The 18,708-nt window shown below is 35.5% G+C and overlaps 2 protein-coding genes across 7 annotated transcripts in view; one reads left to right on the forward strand and one right to left on the reverse strand.

The window, feature by feature from the left end:
• RMDN1 (regulator of microtubule dynamics 1) overlaps nt 1-666 on the forward strand; it is a 12,935-nt gene extending 12,269 nt beyond the window's left edge. The window contains exon 10 of the mRNA XM_048938717.1: nt 514-666. Within this exon, the coding sequence (XP_048794674.1) occupies nt 514-552 (39 nt within the window). The 3' untranslated portion in view covers nt 553-666. The remainder of the gene's footprint in view (nt 1-513) is intronic.
• Nucleotides 667-2,706: 2,040 nt separating this feature from the next.
• The window catches only part of WWP1 (WW domain containing E3 ubiquitin protein ligase 1), a 60,210-nt gene continuing 44,208 nt past the window's right edge, over nt 2,707-18,708 (reverse strand). For 5 of the 6 annotated variants that reach the window (XM_048938689.1, XM_048938685.1, XM_048938688.1 and 2 more), the window contains 14 exons: nt 17,125-17,179; nt 16,924-17,056; nt 16,685-16,813; nt 15,593-15,665; nt 15,429-15,500; nt 14,771-14,859; nt 11,717-11,876; nt 8,652-8,785; nt 8,416-8,556; nt 6,933-7,053; nt 5,711-5,815; nt 4,669-4,765; nt 4,283-4,355; nt 2,707-3,643 (listed from right to left, as the gene is read on the reverse strand). In XM_048938689.1, the coding sequence (XP_048794646.1) occupies nt 3,544-3,643; nt 4,283-4,355; nt 4,669-4,765; nt 5,711-5,815; nt 6,933-7,053; nt 8,416-8,556; nt 8,652-8,785; nt 11,717-11,876; nt 14,771-14,859; nt 15,429-15,500; nt 15,593-15,665; nt 16,685-16,813; nt 16,924-17,056; nt 17,125-17,179 (1,482 nt within the window). In that variant the 3' untranslated portion in view covers nt 2,707-3,543. The remainder of the gene's footprint in view (nt 3,644-4,282; nt 4,356-4,668; nt 4,766-5,710; nt 5,816-6,932; nt 7,054-8,415; nt 8,557-8,651; nt 8,786-11,716; nt 11,877-14,770; nt 14,860-15,428; nt 15,501-15,592; nt 15,666-16,684; nt 16,814-16,923; nt 17,057-17,124; nt 17,180-18,708) is intronic. The other variant, XM_048938690.1, reaches the window with a different exon arrangement.

Consider the following 18,708-nt stretch of genomic DNA (forward strand, 5'->3'; position numbering starts at 1 on the left):
TACTGCCTGCAGTATTGGGCTTGCAGTGCCTGCACTGCTTGCTATGTGAGGGCCGGAAGCTTTTTATTCTTTAGTACCACTGATCATCAAATTTTACTATTTTTACTCAGAATCCTCAGGCACAGAGAGTCTGGCAAACAGTCTTTCATATCCCCTTAGCTGCTGTCTGCAGTTTTCAAAACTCTAGGTTGGTTGGTTACATCAGGAATAGGGTAACTCAGTACTTTTAGGCTAATAGTAGCGTATCAAGAGTTCATCTACTGCATTCAACCCAACTAAACAATATGTTTAATAAGTCAATTATACTGAGAGGTCTGGTTTAAGAGGTCTATTCCCATCCATGTTTAAAACATTAAGCATCTTTAACTAGGGGAAAGTAACTGACTAGTCTGAAAATAACAAATCTGAAGAACTGTGGTGAAGCTTTGGAGTGTTTGCATGATAATAAGCTTTGCTAGAAAAGTCTGTAACCACAAAGTGTTATTTTGTTATGAGTGTATTTTTATATTTCAGGTACAGAAAGAAGCTTTGGAGTTGCTTAATTCTATATAACAAGAAACAAGATACTGGGAATTCAGTATCTCAGAGTAAGCAGCATAGGAAAAGGAACCTAAATACCATTTTTTTTCTCTTGAAGTTGTTAATAAAATTATAGTCTAAACTTGCTATTTCTTGTTTCAATTAAACTATCTACTGAAAGACCTATATTATTACATCAGTCTCTCTGTTAACTTAGAGGAAAATAAAGGGCTTCGTGTGTTTATACCTATAAATACACAGGAGAAGGGGGTACTGCAATTTCTTACACTTCAGCTGTGAGTAACTAATATAACTTTTAAGGAGAAGAGAGACAGAACCACAGGATAATTATGATTTTTTTTTTTTTCCTAAAGCATTCTCCTGTATTGTGAAACTTCATAAGCATTCTTTCACACTTAAAAGCATACTGTATGTAAAACCAGTTCTGTGAGCCTTCTTGCACCAGTACCTTACTTCTGTGCTTCTGCTGCAGAAAGCAATATGTGCACAAAGAGGAAAATGGTAGATTGCTCAGTAAAGATCACTGAGAGTTTAGGAAAAACCTACTTATTTACCTCCCTGCAGGGAGAAAGGCACACAACCCAGGAACTAGAAAGCAGCTCCTTCAGCATTACATCAGTTTGCTTGTCTGAGCCCAAGCCTTTGCTGTTTGCTCCTCTTTGGACCTCTCTCCCCTCCCACTACAGGTTGACTGAAAGCAAGACAAGTGGGAAAGCAATGGCAGTGCAGGATTACAGGCACTCCCAGGTTAATTTCATACACACACAATTATATGAATTATTAGGTTTGGGGGTTTTGCCTCTTAAGAACCATACCTGTAGTCAGTCCTTGGAAGCCAGTTATGTCCGTATGTCCATGTAGAGAATGCTACAGAGTGGTCGTTGTTTCTTTCTTGCTCACTAACTCTTACCCCTAGGAAAAGGTTGCAGTTATGAGACAGCTAAAGTTAGCAGATCAATAAAGAAACTACATTCTTGTGATGTGCTGTCTTCTTTATTATTATTGTTCTGACAACTTACTCACAGATTCACAAAGTTCAGCAGTTGGTAGTGGGTTACCAAGTCATTCATTAGTGCAAATTCATAAGGTTCAACTGTATGACATTTTAGTCCTCTGAACTGTAGGGTTCACTTCTGTTGCCCTGCTTTTGACTTCTTTCAAGCTTCCTCCACTTCTAACCTGTAAGTCATAATTCTGGTGCTATTACACTCGAGATAACGATGTATTTATGAAAACGGCTTTGCAGAAGATATGTGGTGTAGTATGAAAATCTTTCAAATATTAGTTGTTGAAACTCTTAGTGAAAGTTCATGTAAGATAGTGCTTTCGTTGGGCCAGGTGCAGTACCACTGTTATCAAAGCTACATACAGCTTAGCAGCTCCACAGTAAACTGTGCCATTTTGAATACAAAGCCTCCAGAGAATCCAGTCTGTAGAAAAATAAAGGTTTGGCAGAATTCAGTGAATTCAGATGCTGTATCGGAAAGATACAAGAACAGATATAGCTGTTTTTTCTGCGTGTACACTTTTAACAGTGCAATATGATATGTTACAGAAATGTCTTTAATCTTATTTTAAGAAATCATTGTTATGTGTGTACAAAATTCTGTATAAGTTAAATGTAATGGAATTTACAGTTAATATTAAAGCATAATACAAATGGTAGTTTTAAACATTTTAAAATAAGGAAGCACAGTTTGCTAGAAAGTAGCATTTAACAGAATTCACATGAATAAGGTGTCATAACTTTTTTCAAACATCTTTTCAGTTCAGCAAATGCCCTTAACACCAAAAAAATAATAACAATAAATTTTGAATCACTGATTACTATGCATGTAGGACAAACTTGGCCTACAGAAAAGAATGACAGGTTCTGGACATAATTCAGGTACATCTGAATTTCTACAGCAACTTAAGAGAAATAAGAGTATTTACTACTTCAAAATAGTTTTAACTGTGCAAAGCTTATGTCAATTTAATTTTATTTGGGTTTACTAGATCCAATAACAGAAACTGAACATGAGCATAGAAAGCAGCGAAGTTCACATTACCTTTCGTCTACCCTTATATCTCAGTTTACATTAATAACTATGAAGCTGTGAAAAACACATCACAGGTTGAAAAAAAATAAAAATAAAAAACCTGTAAGACAACAGACCAAGGAGAAAATGTGTAATAGTTTCTCTTTTATTATTATTTTTTCTTTGAAGATTACCTAACATCCTCGTGGTAATAACCCAAGGCAATATGTAAACAAATTTCAATGCTGCTCAAATGAATCAAAATATTCTGTTCAGCTCCTACAACAAGTCAGAACAGTGGCACCAATTCTTTTCAACATTAAATCACATTCATCTTATTGTACATTACTCTTGTGCAAGTAATAAAGGCTTTATTAATGACCTTGGCTACATCAGTGTAGTAAAGAGAGATATATCAGCTATTAATGTATTTTAAAAAATTAAACTGACAGAACATCATATTCTGTCGTCTCAAATACCAGCAGCATCTTTCTACATATTTAGGATACGTTTGGCCTAAGCCTTTAACACCTTTTAGAACAGCCATGCAATAAAACAAACTTGGAGATGTTTCTTAAGAGAGAACACAGAGCAGTTTAAACATTTTTCTAAATAACAAAGCCAAGATAAAGCAAATCCAGGCCCTTTTAAATGGCTGCGACTTTTCATACACTTAAAGCTCTATAAAACTAGAGCTTATTAGTATATATATTTATATTTTTAATATATATTTTAAATAAGACTCTTGTCTGCTTTCAACATTTAGGAGGGATTTTTCTGGTCTTTTGGAAGGGCAATAAATAAAAGTAGAAAAGGCTGAACTGTTTTGCATATCTTTGTGGAAGAACGGAGAACAATTCTACTTTTAGAGTTCCAGAAAGATCACTGTACAGAACAAAAAGCTTATATACAATTAAGTGTGCAATTTTAGTTGGCTGAGCCTTTTAATATGCAAAGTCTCCTTCTGGGCTAGAAGCTGCTTCTACTCTTGACCAAATCCCTCCGTCTCTTCAATGGCAAAGAGCAGCTTCTCTTTCAGTTGTTCGTAGCTTTTATAGGGTGGCAAATCCAAACGATTAAAACTGAGCATGGGGAAAAAAAGCAACAAAAAAAACCTGTTAAGTTTATCTAAATGCCATACAGAACACTACTTGACTTCTATAGTAGAAGTGTAGCAATTAGAAATGAAGAAGTATCAGTTAATGCTCCTTAACATTTCTATGAACAGAAAAAACAAAGTTTTAAATCAATGCATTTAGAAACAAAAGGCTGGTATCACATCAGATTAAGAAACAGATCTTAACAGATCTTAAGACCTTTACTCCTAAGAGGAAATGTTTGCCAAGAAATTTAATTTGATACATCTCCAAATTCCAGCAGCAGCACGAAATGGCCAAAGCCTTATCCTTTCTACACGTGCCTGGAAATAAGTTTTAACTTTTCCTTAAGCTTGGCTCCAAAAAGCCTCTGCCACAACTCTGTTTCATTCTGTGTCTTCCCAAAGTTATCTTCCTGATAGCAGTTTTAAAAGTACAATGAATATTAATGTCACAAGGTTGCAGTAGCAAAATATAAGATTAAGTTCTCAGTACTGGCATGTCAGAGCAATCAAAACTGAAGACAGAAATGATTCAAATTACATTTCTTTTGATTTGGTAAATGCAAGAACCAGAATAGAGAAACCCCAAAAGTTTACAGAAAGTTTACAAGTAACAACTTACCAAGTGTGACTTCTTGGTAACCAAGTTTCCTTACCAACTTTTTCAATGCAGAATTTCTGAGGACCATTACTTCCTAGAAAATAAAATTAAAATAACCGTAATCTGTTCCTTTGAGGTAACACACAGGACATCTGTTGCACATAAAACAATCCAGATAAAGCACTCAGAAATTGTCAGGTGCTACCTGTTACATGAATATGAATACTCTGCTAATAGAAATAAGCTTATTTCCAAGTCATTTATAAAGTTTTTCCATGTGATTTCTCACATAAAAGACCTGCTAGAACCAAGCTGATGTACAAGAAGTTCCTGGCATCCACTCGCAGCCTGGTTCATTTGCAAATGGAACAGTTACAGTCTGAAAGTTTGGGTCATTCTTCACTTACCCATAAGTTCAGCAAATCCACCCAGAGGTAACCGACAAGTGCCAGTGACAAACTGCAGAAGTCGCATGCGAACCTCGTTGTCTGTCTCTTTTACAAACTAGGTACAGAGATTCAAATTTAGTAAAAAAAACTTGGACAAAGCTGGAGAGAACAAAACTTACAAGACTGTTGAAAACACACAATTCCATTTCAAAAGAAACTTTGAGAAAAGCTCATCTGTCTCCATTTCTGTAAAACTGAGGGTGGGGGGGAAAAAGACAGTGATTTCACATTATATGCACTATTGACTGTTACAACATGAAAGCTGGCAACAGCTATCAGCAAAGTATGAGGAGTTTTTATTTCTAAAGCACTAAAACACAATGATCATGAATCTTTCAGTAATGAGCTTAATCAGTTTTTTTTCCTGAGAAATCGTATCCTTGAAATCTTCCATTGCACTGAACACATAGATAAGCTAAAAATAATTGATTTGTATCATTTGTAGAGGAACTTTATCAAAAGCCTATCTAAAATTGTGATTTATCACAAGACAGGAAATGCTTAGCTGGGAGTTTCCTCTTGGGAAATTCATAGCTCCTGAGAGCCTGTTGTTTTGCTTGTCGTTTGATTTTCTGAAAATAATTCTTAGCTAACTCAATTAAAATGTGAGTTATAATTGGTTAGCACTAGACTGCCACAGTTAATATGATGATTATCATAAATAATATGTGGCATTTCTGATGTACTCGACATTATGAACATTTAGAAGGTAGATCACTGCCAACAATAGAAAAAAACTGTACTGTAACACAGTCAGTTAAAAGGACATGATATAAAAATAAGTATTTGTGATTCAGCCATTCAAATTTGATGCAGGTATCTCACTGCCATTTCCCACCCTACACTATGCTCCCTCAAGAACTCCTTTGTTTCTCAGAAAATAAAAAAGAAAGGAATAAGTGAGAGCCTTCATTCAGATGGCATCCCTCCCCTTTATATGCCATTTGTGTTAGAAAACAGAGTAAAATGCCAAAGTTGGAACTTCTACTGATCAATATACCTGCCAGAACCACATGATCTGCTTGCTATTCCTCGTATAATGACGATAAACAGTGTTCCTTTGCCAGTCTGCTAAATCAACTTCTTGCATACCACAGAGCATAACCTACAAAAGACAAGGATACTTGACAATGTACACAGCTACACACAGAAATTAAGAGTTGCTTTAGTATCTTGTATGAGACATGTTAACAAAAACATCAATTCTTGTTCCAAACAAAGGTCTGGCAATTTTTTTCAATCTTATGCCAAAGTCTGTGGAACTCCAAAATTGTTTGTGCTTTTACGTGATCTAAAAGTTTACATATTGGAAACTGAGATTTCTTCCAATTACTAATTCAATAATAAAACATACAGCCTTTCCCATAAAAGGAAGTTCAATGTTAACCAGGATGATACCTGTCACATTAAAATCTTGCCTCATATTCCAAGATGATGACAATTACATTGCTACTACTACTACTACAAGAAAAGATAAAACACACTGCAAAGTTTAAGTTCATAAAATATTCACTATTAGAAGCAATGAAAGCTGAAAATCCTAAAGGCAAAGCCTCCTGAAAAAAAAAAACAAACACAAAAAACTTTCAAAACACTGCTCATTATAAACAGGCAGCCTTGGCAAGTCTCTCAGTAATAAATAAACCTGCTACTTCAAAGCCTTTTGTTCCTGCTTCAAATCAGAACCCTAACAGCACACAGAGATTAGGCTGACTTTTAAGAAAGCTGTGTGTGTAACTGATACTTGTTATTTGCCCTCAGGCTGTGCACTAAGGATCTACAAAATTACTACCAAACCTTGTTGGTTCCTACAGCTTTATGTCCTGAAGTGTAATAATCCCAGAATCCACCACAGATTATGCACATCAAACCAAGCAATCACCACACACCAGAATCAACTCCTGTGCCACCTGTTAAAAGGCCATCCTCATGAGGGAAAACAAATTGATCCATCTGTGATCTCATATTCCAATTCTTTCATAGAAGCTTGCAAAACACAGTCAAAATGGAAGAAAGGTTCTAAAATTCACATCCACTGGACAATGCAAAGCCCAGATTCAATAAAGATACTGTCTTGCGATTTACCCTTACTTGTCTTATTGAATTCTCCATGTCCCACAGGGTATAAAATGTAAGGGGCCACAAGTAATAAATTCAAGCTGCCTATCTATTTATTCATTCTACTTTTGCAAAAGGTAAGAATGTTGAACAGAAAACCTCACCTCCAGCTCTTTTTCATCAAAGTAGTGTAGCCACTGTAGTGGAACAACTTCATTAAAACCATCAAGAAAAGCTTTGGTTTGTTCTCTAACTCCCCGAGAAAATCGCCACTCAGCCATGAGCCTGGGATGGGAAAAAAGAAAAAAAAATAAACATCAATTAGCACTCAATATAAAGAAGTTGAAACGTACATAATTATGTATGTGGCCCAGTGAGGCAACATTCCCTCCTATTTTACTTTCTCACACTGTACGAATCTGCAGCCTACAAAGAAGTTAGCATAGTGATACTATTACAAATCTCCAAGTTCAAACGGCAGTAACAACAGCAGGATGTTATTTACGTTCCCATTCAACAAAAAAGATTTGTTACTATAAATCTTTCATTCAATCTAAATTCAGTAATTATTTCATGATAATGATGGTACTTTAGCACTGTGATTTTATTATGGCAAAATTTGCTTTTGCTTTGAAGTGTATAATTCTAGCATTTCAGTGGACAAAAAGAACGATTTCCACTAATTTTAAAATATAAGCAGCAGTGTTACTGCAGTTTAATAGCTATAACTATGGTTCCCAACAGCTTGCTTCAGCAAGGAGTTGTCATTTTCTGTTCTGAACATCTGACTTATGCTAAGATTCAGAAGGAAGAGGTAACATGTTTTTTTCAAGTTTCAACTAAAATAGTCAAGCCATTTCTGAGTATAAGAAAGTAACAGTAAATATAGGTAGATACTATAGAAACTATTTCACTGCAAAACTAAAGACTACTAATTTAAGGTGTGAACTTTATGTACAGCATGGAACACATGCTTTATCACAGAAAAAGATCTCTGTACATGCTCTTCAGAGATCACTCAAGTTGATCAGAAAGAGGATCAAAACAAAAAACAGTCATAGAGAAGAAGCAGGAAAGAGCAGTACAACAAAACAAAGACAAAAAACAGTTTAAGTCACACCACATTGTGCCACGCTATACACCATCCTCAATTTGAAGTTACCACAGTGACAATTTTGAAATCTTCTGTCAAATACACTTCTTTCCATTATGAGAAATTAATTAAAATAGGTTTGCTCATTTTCAATTTCAGCTGTTCACTCATTACATGTATAATAACAGTAGTAATGATATAAGTCCTCATCGTCTTGGTTTTTTGGGTCTTTTTTTGGGGGGAGGGGGTTGGAAGGGAAGGCAGGAGGTTTTGTGGCATGGGAGAAATGGGAGGAAAGGGAAAATGAGCAAAGAGGAAAAACCACCAAGATGCCACAAGTAATAAATTCAAGCTGCCTATCCATTTATTCATTCTACTTTTGCAAAAGGTAAAAATGCTGAACAGAAAATCTCATCTCCAGCTCTTTTTCATCAGTGTAGCCACTGTAGTGGAACAACTTAGACAGCATTTCAATAACAACAATGCTGAGCCCAAAAATACTAAAGCAACAGTTAAAACATGAAACACTTTCTTTGAAATCTAAGCCTTCCTACCCGATATACTCTTCTTTGTTCTCCTCAGTTACCAAGATATTGGAACCTCCTGATTTCAGCTCATGTGAGGTTACTTTTCCTAAAAGCTCCATATCCACACAGAAGTACATTTCCAAGTTACACTCTTCAATGTTATTATCCCTGAAGGAATGAAAAGAAAGAAAAACACAACAGGTTACAATAAATACTAAAACAGAGAAATTCATAAAAATTCCAAAAGAAAGAAATCTACAAACCTTATCCAAATTAGTGAGTTGTAAAATTCAGTATCGATAGATTCTAGATCCTTAATAGTAAGTTTCTTGCTCAGCATTCGTTTGTAGAAAGGCAAAGAAAAACCGGTGTCAATAAATTTCCCATGAAACAATGCCTGTTGAAACAGAAAAAGAAAGTCTGTTCAGCTTTTACTGAATTACTGCATTGCTGGACTTGTATTCTTTTCTTTTCTCCTTCAAGTGATAAAAAGCAGAAGTAGCAGCTTTGTACTTCAACAAACAAACAAAAACGATGTTACATTAAGTGAGTACTAAGTTTAATTGACAAAATTTATTCAAGTGTACAATAAAAAAAGCATTTCACAAAAGGATATAGCCATTTTATGAGGAAATTGCTATGTTTCCTTCTTATTATGTGGATAGGTATGTATGCCAAGTGTTACTTAATCCTACTTGAGTATGTTTTTTGATCCTACCTGAATACTACTGACCATCTTCACTACGTGCATACATCCTGCAAAATCATCCTTTACACAATGCTACTGCAGCTTGTAAAAACAATTAAAAATGCAATTGATGTTTCTGAAAGAGCTTTCAGAATCACCTTCTTTATGGGAAAAAAAAAAAAAAAGAGAAATTAGACTCTTCCTATCAAAAATCACACTACAAAAATGCCTCACTACATACACACACACGATGTGACCCAGTTAGCAGCACTGAATCACAATATTATGCAAACATCACTGCATGCACATAGTATTAACCTCTATACAGACTCAGTTCTTCTGAAAGCTGATATTTTCACAGTAGTACCTGTATTCTATTAATTTTTCTCACTCTAATCCACTATACATTCTTTACTGAAATACCTCTTAAAAATCAGAATCAGAGAATCACAGAATGGCTTGGGTTGGAAGGGACTCCAAGAATCATGTAGTTCCAACTCTCCTGTAACAGGCATGGTTACCAGCCACCAGCCACTAGATCAAGTACTAGATCAGACTGCCCAGGGCCCCACGTAACCTGGCCTGTTTAAAACCTCCAGGGACGAGGCTTCCACAACCTCTCTGGGCAATCTGTTCTAGCACCTCACCATTATCTCAGTAGAAAACTTCCCCTGACATCTCTCTTCCTTCAGTTTAAAACCATTTCTCCTTGTTCTATCACTGTCCAGAGGTCTCTGTAAAAAGTTGATTTCCCTCATCTTTATAAACTCCCTTTAAATATTAGAAGGCTGCAATGAGGTCTCCTCACAGCCTTCTCTTTTCCAGGCTGAACAAGCCCAGTTCCTTCAGCCTGTCTCCACAGGAGAGGTTCTCCAGCCTCTGGATCACCTCTGTGGCCCTCCTCTGGACCCTCTGCAAAAGCTCCATAACTTTCCTGTGTTGGGGGCTTGGACGCAGTACTCCAGAGGGGTACTATTCTACTCATGAGAGTAGAATAGAGGGGGACAATCACCCCCCTTACCCTGCTGGCTACTTCTCTTTTGATGGAACTCAGCCTTCTGGGTTGCAAATACATTCTAAATCATTCTAAAAATAGGCTGCAGTAAGGCATTTATTGCTTGACTCTCCTTAAAGCTGAAATATTAAGAAAAAGAACCAGCGTAACAGCCCATTTTCTCCAGAAAAAGACAACATTCCATTTGATTGCGCTACATTCTCATTTCTCCTCTCAGGATTACCCTAGCATGCATAAAGACATGAGGCCTTTTTTTGTTTGTTTGCTTTTAAACTAGTCTAGAATTCTCATGGAAGAGTGAACTGGTAGAACTGGACAAAATAAACACTGAGTGCATTATCCAGCCATATGATTTCCTGTTGTTTGTTTTGTATTGTTTTTGTGAAAGTACAGTCTTAAATCATCTCGTTTAATAGCTACGGTAATCTTACAGCAAACATAACAATTGTAGCACGCAGATATCAACTGCCATTTAACAATTTTGGTTTGTTAAGAGTAATGCAAGTAAGAGAGTAACACGGAGTAATACAAGACATATATTTACATTTAACTCCACTGCAGTCAAAAAGGTCAGTGGCTATTTCAATACTTAAAGTCAAGTGAAGTTTTTATGGTCTGAAAGCAGCAAGTCTTCTAGAATTCCGAGACAAGCAGAAGCTGTAACTGCACTTATTACAACCATCTAGAATCCTTAAAATGATTCACATTTAGGTTATTGCTTGAGCTATTTTAAGCCATTAGAAGGTATTCCAGGAAGTAGAGCAGTTAGTGCCATTCAAACCTTGAAATGTACATTAGGCACTATTATACTAGTCTCTCTTTTTCTTAGAGAATTTAAAATGAAAATACCAAACTGTTTCAAGAAAGAATAGTTTGACTTTTAATGACTTTAAATACTTGAATTAAATTCTCATTATAGAAGAGGTAGATTTCTCAATTAAAAAGCATTTATATGATGCCTATGAATAAAAATCACTACAAAAATAAACAGAATTTGACTCTAGCACATAATTTGCTTTACCACATCTTCCTGCTAAATGGCACTGCCGTTTCCTCTATCTCTAGATGAAAGGATATGTTATAGCAAAACTCCACTAGAGATACTAGGTTCAGTGATACGAGGAGAAATGATGTAACATCTCTGTTTAGCTTATAGCTTTAAGAGAAACATAATGGCAGTGATTCAGGATGCTATAAACTCCCCAGCAAGCTTCTGCTTTTCCATGTATGTGACCTCTGAACCTTAATTTAAACACATATTTGGATACAATGTACTTGCAAAACATTTTTAACACATTTTTAACACATTAACATACTGACATGTACCAAGTCTAACTGAGGAACCTTTTTACAAAAATATTAGTCACATTTGTCAGAGCATCAGTATTCAGGCAATAAGACAATTGTTTACATGAAGAACACACACCTAATTGACAAGATTAAAATGTTATTTTGAATTTCATATTCATTTCCATCACCATCCCAAGAAAATGCAGCATTTAAGAAACATAACACTCAGGAAATGTTTCAGGTGGACTTGCTTAAATTAAAACTGTAAAAATAATACCATTCAGAAATAATTGTATAAATACAAGAAACAATAAAACTTTAAAACTCTAACCTACCATGGCAATAAAACGCCCAATGAAACAGAAATATGAAAGATGGTCAGGATTGATTGTTGACGCTGGATTTATCTGTAGGCAATAGTTGCTCTTGCCAGCATATTCAAATAGGCAGTACATAGGGTTCAGTACTTCATGGGAGAGCAAGAAAAACCATTCTCTATGGGAAAAAAAACAACAGGTATACATATAAAAACCATCAAATACACACACACACATCTTTATCACCATTCCCTTTAAGCATCTAATGAAATGGTCAAAATAAATGCAAATTTGGAAAAATAATGTTAACAGTGTTGTATTACAGCCATAGAAAAATATAAAGCTTTATGCACTTTTAAAATATAAAAACTATCAATCCATAAAAACTATAATGCTACAGAGTCACCATTTTCAGCTCTTAGAAATGATTGTTCTCTCCCTGAACACATTCTCATAGCATAGGTTTTAGCTGCCCAGGAGTTACACAGAATCCACCCTCACCATGCCTGCTTTACTGCATATGATTCAAATCTCTATTTAAAAAGTTCTGAACAATCCAAGTAAAATCAAACATCATCTTATTTCCGTTCCCAGTCTGTCAGCAAAACAGACACTGCGTTATAGCAATTTAACAAATTTAACACTGAGTTATAGCATCAGTTAAGCCAACAGGACACAAAGATATGAAATACTTTTTTGTTGAGGCTTAATACATTTCATTCCCTGGTTTCATAGATTCCAACTCAGCTGACCTGAAATTATAATAAGCTGCAGGCTTGGGGTGGAGTGGCTGGAAGGCAGCTTAGAGGAAATGGACCTGGGGGGAATAATTGATGCTTGGCTGAACATGAGCCAGCAGTGTGCCCGGGTGGCCCAAGAAGGCCAATGGCATCCTGGTTTGTATCAGAAACAGTGGTGCCAGTAGGAACAGGGAAGCGATTGTCCCCAAGTACTCGGCTCTGGTGAGGCCGCACCTTGAGTACTGTGTCCAGTTTTGGGCCCCTCACTGACAGAAAGACATTGAGGCCCTGGAGCGGGTTCAAAGAAAGGCAACAAAGCTGGTGAGGGGTCTGGAACACAGGCCATATGAGGAGAGGCTGAAGGAGCTGGGAATGTTCAGCCTGGAGAAGAGGAGGCTCAGGGGAGACCTCATTGCTCTCTGTAACTACCTGAAGGGAGGTTGGAGTGAGCTGGGGGTCGGCCTCTTCTCTCTTGCAACTAGTGATAGAACCAGAGGGAATAGCTTCAAACTGGGTCAGGGGAGATTTAGAGAATGAGAGGTTTGCAGGTGTGTTTCTCCTAACAGTTCAGTGAAATTTAAGTAATGGATCACAACTTGATAAAATATGCTTCTAACTCAAAAGCTATTTAGAAAGAATAACAGAGAAAGGCAGCTAGGATAAAACAGCACTAATTGGGTTCTGTGCATCTTCTAATAAGCACAAGAATGTTGTACACTATTTTATGCAAGTTTTTTACTGAGACAATTATATTAACTCTGTACAGCAGTATCAAATTTAATAAGCTTTTAAATTATATCACAGCCAGACAACAAGAAAAGAAACAAATCAGTCATCAGCAAGAAATTTGTAGAAGCAACATCTTTTTCATGTTAACAGCTAGAACTAGCCACAGGATAAAGAATTCAGATTGGTCCTGCCAAACAAGGTAAAAATCTGGAGGGAACACACACAGAGTTTAGCCAGCTAAAAGACAGGATGATTAATCAGGTGCATTGGCTTTCAATACTTGCGTTAACACAGCACTGCATTAGCAAGTCAGTACGTGAGCACTTATTTAAGAACTCTCAGCTGAATTACAAGGAGATCCTTGCTGTTTCTTACTTCACATCCCATGTCTTGGGCAAGATTTATTACAAAATCTATGGAATTTTACTACTTGCATATTTCTTTTCTTAATTTATTCTGCCATACTTTGTGACTGATATCTTCAAGTTCAATTATTTTTCTTTGGAGTATTTCTGTTTCTCTGGAACAGGTTACTTGAACTCTCCTGGTTCCCAGCTTAAGCCCAGGGTCAACATCATAGGAACACCAAACAAAACAAAACTCATGGAAAATAATAATAATAATAATAACTTCTTCCTGCAGTACTCAAAAAATTTTTTATAATATTGTAATTCAGAAACATAAGCACACACATATCCAAAAAAAGCTCAATGTTCAAAAAAAAGGTTTCCTTACTTACTTACAAATACTGCACATTTTAACAGAGTAAGTTAGCTGGAAACAGAACAAAACCAAAACATAACTCATTTTAAAAGAGAAAAGAAAAAAAAAAACAACAACAACACAAACAAACAAACAAACAAACAAAAAAAACACAGCAAAGAAAATCTCTATCACCTACGACTAGATCTAGTTCTGTGGACCCGCAGTGGTAACTGACATTTTCATCCTACTAGCAGCACCTCAGTCAAGTAACTGGCTGCAGCAGTCAGTGGTTATCCACTATATGGACAATAAAGGAAATGCACTTTACCTGATCTTCTTGTTAAAATTCTTTTGAATCCACTTCATATTCTAGAAAAACTTGTGCTCTAGCTTTTAGGTATTCCTACACAGCCTGCAAAGTCCTCCACCATTACTGCACGCCTGCACTGCTCTCTCCTAGCTCACTGCCATCCTGCTCATATCATCCCCTAACCTGTTATTTGTCTGTTTGATTTTTTCCTTAAAATAGCAAAAATTATGTACTCCACAATCCCTATTTTCAACAAAGCTGAACTTTTTGGGAGAAACTTTCTGAAATAACTCTGTCTAGAGAAATGTATTGGCTCCAAAAAACTAAAATCCAATGTAAGCATCAGTCTTTGTCAATGAACAGAAGTGAGATCATAGTTTTACTAATATAATTTGTACTCATAACAATTGCCAGAGCTGCTAGTTCTACCTCCTTAATACATTAAGGGGAGCTAGAGAACTAACCAAGACAAGACTGTAAAAGCAAGCAGTTACTTTCTGAATAGAATGACATTAGAAATCAAGATTAGAATGCCATAAAAAAAAAGGGGGGGGGGGAAATAACACTTCCAAATAAATTTTATTTTACCTTGCCAATCCACCATAATCCAATCCTTCTTCTCCTCTGAATATAACATATAATCTTCTCCTCAAATCATAGGGTTTTAATGCCATAATCTATGAAACACACAAAATTCAATCTAAATTATAAACAATGTATTTTCAGTGCAATTGCTCCTCCAAATTTAGACTTAATTGTTACAGATATACCATATAGGACAAATGTTTACAAAGATTTGAAAAGCAATTACATCAACTCATAGAACATGCATTCAAGGAACTGAACACAAAAATGCCAACTCAGATTCAAAATCCTTGAGCAACAGATAAGCAAGAGCTTATCTGGAAATTATCACTATACGGTTGCCCTGTTCTTATACTCTTCCAAAGCTATACAATATTTGCCAATCTTAAAGAAAAATTGGCTAAAAAGCTTTTCATCTCACATATTGTAGATTTGGGAGTTTAGACAACTAACTTAAAAACATGATTTCCTCTAATCTAAAGTGAAATATACTTTCACTGATAATATACTTTTAGTTTATAGAGGACCCTACTAAAAGAGGCTTTGATGGAACAAGGGCAGCAAGCATTTTGATAATCACAGAGAAGAAGGAATATACATTGGCTGCAGCCTGAAGCTGAAAAACTTCAGCTTATAAATATAACAAATTTTGCGGTCTTACTTGCTGGAAGGAATCCTCAAACAAAGTCTGTCTGGATACATTGATTTTCACATGGCTTGGCAGTGCATTGGACTGTAATCATAAAGTAATAATGTTACAAGGCATAAAATACATTTATGAAAATTCAAAAAGACTCAAAAACTGAGTAATTACTTAATCAGTACCTGACACAAGTAACGGAAATGAGCAAGTTTCCACCTAAAGCTACGCTCATAGGCAATCTGTGGCCCTTTATTTCTGTAAGGGAATATATTTGAGATACATTAACCACACAGATATCAAACAGAACTTTCAACACCAAACAAAAGCTTGCAGATTTCAAAAATGCACAAAAGATTGCAATCATAAGATACGATCACAAATGGAAATTCTTAATACGTGTCCCAACTTGTTTTTGTATTATTTCCCAAATAAACAAAACGGTTGGTTGGCCAGTCTTCCTTTCCTCACCATTGCTACACCTTTTTGCTGTTGTTGTTAAAGATATTACTCAATTTAGGAGGGTACAGATTCTGAGGATTTCAAACATCTATCAATTTTGTAAAAATTAAAACCCAGATAAAGGAAAGACATCTATTATGTTGTATTCACCGAGAGAAAGATTGCAGTATGATCTTAATCACATCATAATCACCAGGGGTTAACATAGGTAATAAAGGCTTCAACTGTTTGTGGAACCAAGAAGAAATTTATAGTACACCAATCTACAGGTTCTTTGGAGGAAATGGCATTGACACATCAAAGGTAAGCTCCGTAAATGCTACTGTACACAAAAGGCATTAAGACAGACACCATCAGCTGGGTCAACACTTCTGATTAACCTATTTAGAAACAGAAGATCTGCAAGTAAAATTTTGACAAGTATTCAGAACTTGTTTGCTTAGCCATTAATATTATTAGAGCGTGTCTAACTACAAGCAACACATCTTACAATCATTTATCGTTTCCATTAAAACTGTTGATTAGTTATATTGAATTTATGACGTACTAGCTTACCTCACTTCCTTTCTCAATTTACAGTGCAATTACATCTTCGTATTTGAACGGTGCATAGAAACTACTGAACCTTACAGTAGTACGGTGAAGCGTGGCACAGAGAAATTGACAATTAAAGGTTTACAAGAAAACAACATGTTTATAATTTATTGCTCAATTCTAGCTAGAAGCATAGATTGTTTTCTGGTATGCGAAGAACTGCATCACTGAAATGTAACAAATGAAAATGTTAGAAAATACTTTTACACTTCCTCACTTACACAGAAGACTTCCCGGTACGAGGATCATTGAAGGTGGTAGTTCTTGTATTATGATCAACAAAATATCGTACACCTTCTCTAGTGTATCTGATTTCCCAGCCCTCCGGAAGAGGGTCCTCGTTTTGTAAACTGTAGGAAAAAAACAAAGACAGTAATTTTTGCCTCCTGCCCATATCATGACTTTTAAAGTGATAATTAAGCAAGATCTTTTCATTTATACAGTCAATATACACACCTACCCCTGAGTTCGAGGGTCTTCCCATTGCGTTGTCTTTGTGTTATGATTTACAAAATACACCCTATCATTTGAATCCACTCTCCTTTCTAGGGAAAAAGAGAAAACAAACAAACAAACAAACAAACACACACAAACTATACAATAATTGCATTCCAAATTTCTCTAACTGTCATCTCTTGAAGTCAACAGCTAATTAACTTACCCCACCCCGGTGGCAAAGGCCCAAGTGGATCATTCTCTGCTGACAACATCGAAGCCTATTTATAAACAAGAGTACATTCAGTTAGGCCAAATACTAGTCATTATTTTTTCCCATAATATGTTTGAAGTTTACCACTAGCTGTGTAGACTACACCTCTTGGATAGCATGCCATTTTCAGTCTGTTTTGGTGGAAAAACATAATTGTGTGACAATTTATGACTTGTTCTTTTGCCTCCACTGTTTCCAACCCTACATACCATACTTTCCCTTCTTATTGTAAACTTGAGAGAGCCAGTGATTTTAAAAATTGTGCGGTTCACAAAAGTTATATGAAAAGATGTGCACTTCCTGCTTAAGAAAACACTTTGTTATTAATTAAAAATTCAAAGTATGTGTTAAAACACAAAGTCTAATGCCAATTAAAGTATTTTTTCATATCCTCACTAGATGATGTCTTCTCTGCTATTTCAATAGCTATTTTATAGCTATTTCAAATATTTGTCTTTCTTTGTCAGAACACTTGCATTCCATTAAAACATTCAGATGTTTTTCATATAATACAGCAAGGTTAAAGGGGAAAATAATTTTAGAAAAGATTAAAATACTATGAAGAACCACACTAAACTTCTAAAGTAAACTGTAAACTTGCAGAAGTCCTCCAGTAGCTCCCAAGGATACAAAATATGGTATGATTAGAGTTTGAAATATTTTATGAATAGAATACATAAGGCAGAAATGACCCCAGACCACAGGATCTGTGCTCTAATTTATAACTAAAAGCACCCTCTTTAAAACCTTTACAATGGTGAAGTTTGCTTGCCTGGTTATGTTGTTCTTTTCCACAGAATTAAATTTTGATAAGTGGAAACCAATCTACATTTTCCAGAGTATCTTAAGGATCAGCTTACTGCCAGTACTGCTTTAGTTTTAAATAACATTTGCAATACAAAAATTCTCAAGCCCACTAAGAGCTTCCAAACAGCAAATTCACATAAGAAAGGCTACAGTATTTTTTGGTGTTCCCCTGTGATACAGAAGCAGAGCAAGGATCGTAAGAAAATGCAATGCATATACTCAAAATCAAGCTATTAAATACAAAAAGAGAATTACTATCATCTCAGAAGTAAATGAAGTTATTATTTTCTGCTTTTGGAATGTATATAGTCACTATGACCTTGTAACCAGAGATTTCTCTGTAGTATGTGTAAGAACAATAGCACACAGTGGAAAATGCTAACTGCAAAGGAAGTGAATGGTGGAATAATTCAGAGTTCTCTCATCTTTTTAATGTGCCCAATTATTTATACGTGACCAACAAATACTATATTCTTAATTAAACAGTATATTTAAGAAAACAAACCACAATATTTGACCATTTCTAACATATTTATCATTTACTACCTTTATATTATACACAAGACGCAGTTTTTAAATAATGTTAATCTTCCAAAACCCTTTTTTTAAGGCTTCTACCTTGAATGAATATTGAAATTTTTTTTCCCACAAATAATTATTTATTCTGTTTTTTTCCTAATTCATTTGAATATAAATAGTTGACATACGTGATATTTACTAAAAAACAGC

The sequence above is a fragment of the Lagopus muta genome, chromosome 3, assembly GCF_023343835.1.
Source record: "Lagopus muta isolate bLagMut1 chromosome 3, bLagMut1 primary, whole genome shotgun sequence".
NCBI lineage: Eukaryota > Metazoa > Chordata > Aves > Galliformes > Phasianidae > Lagopus > Lagopus muta.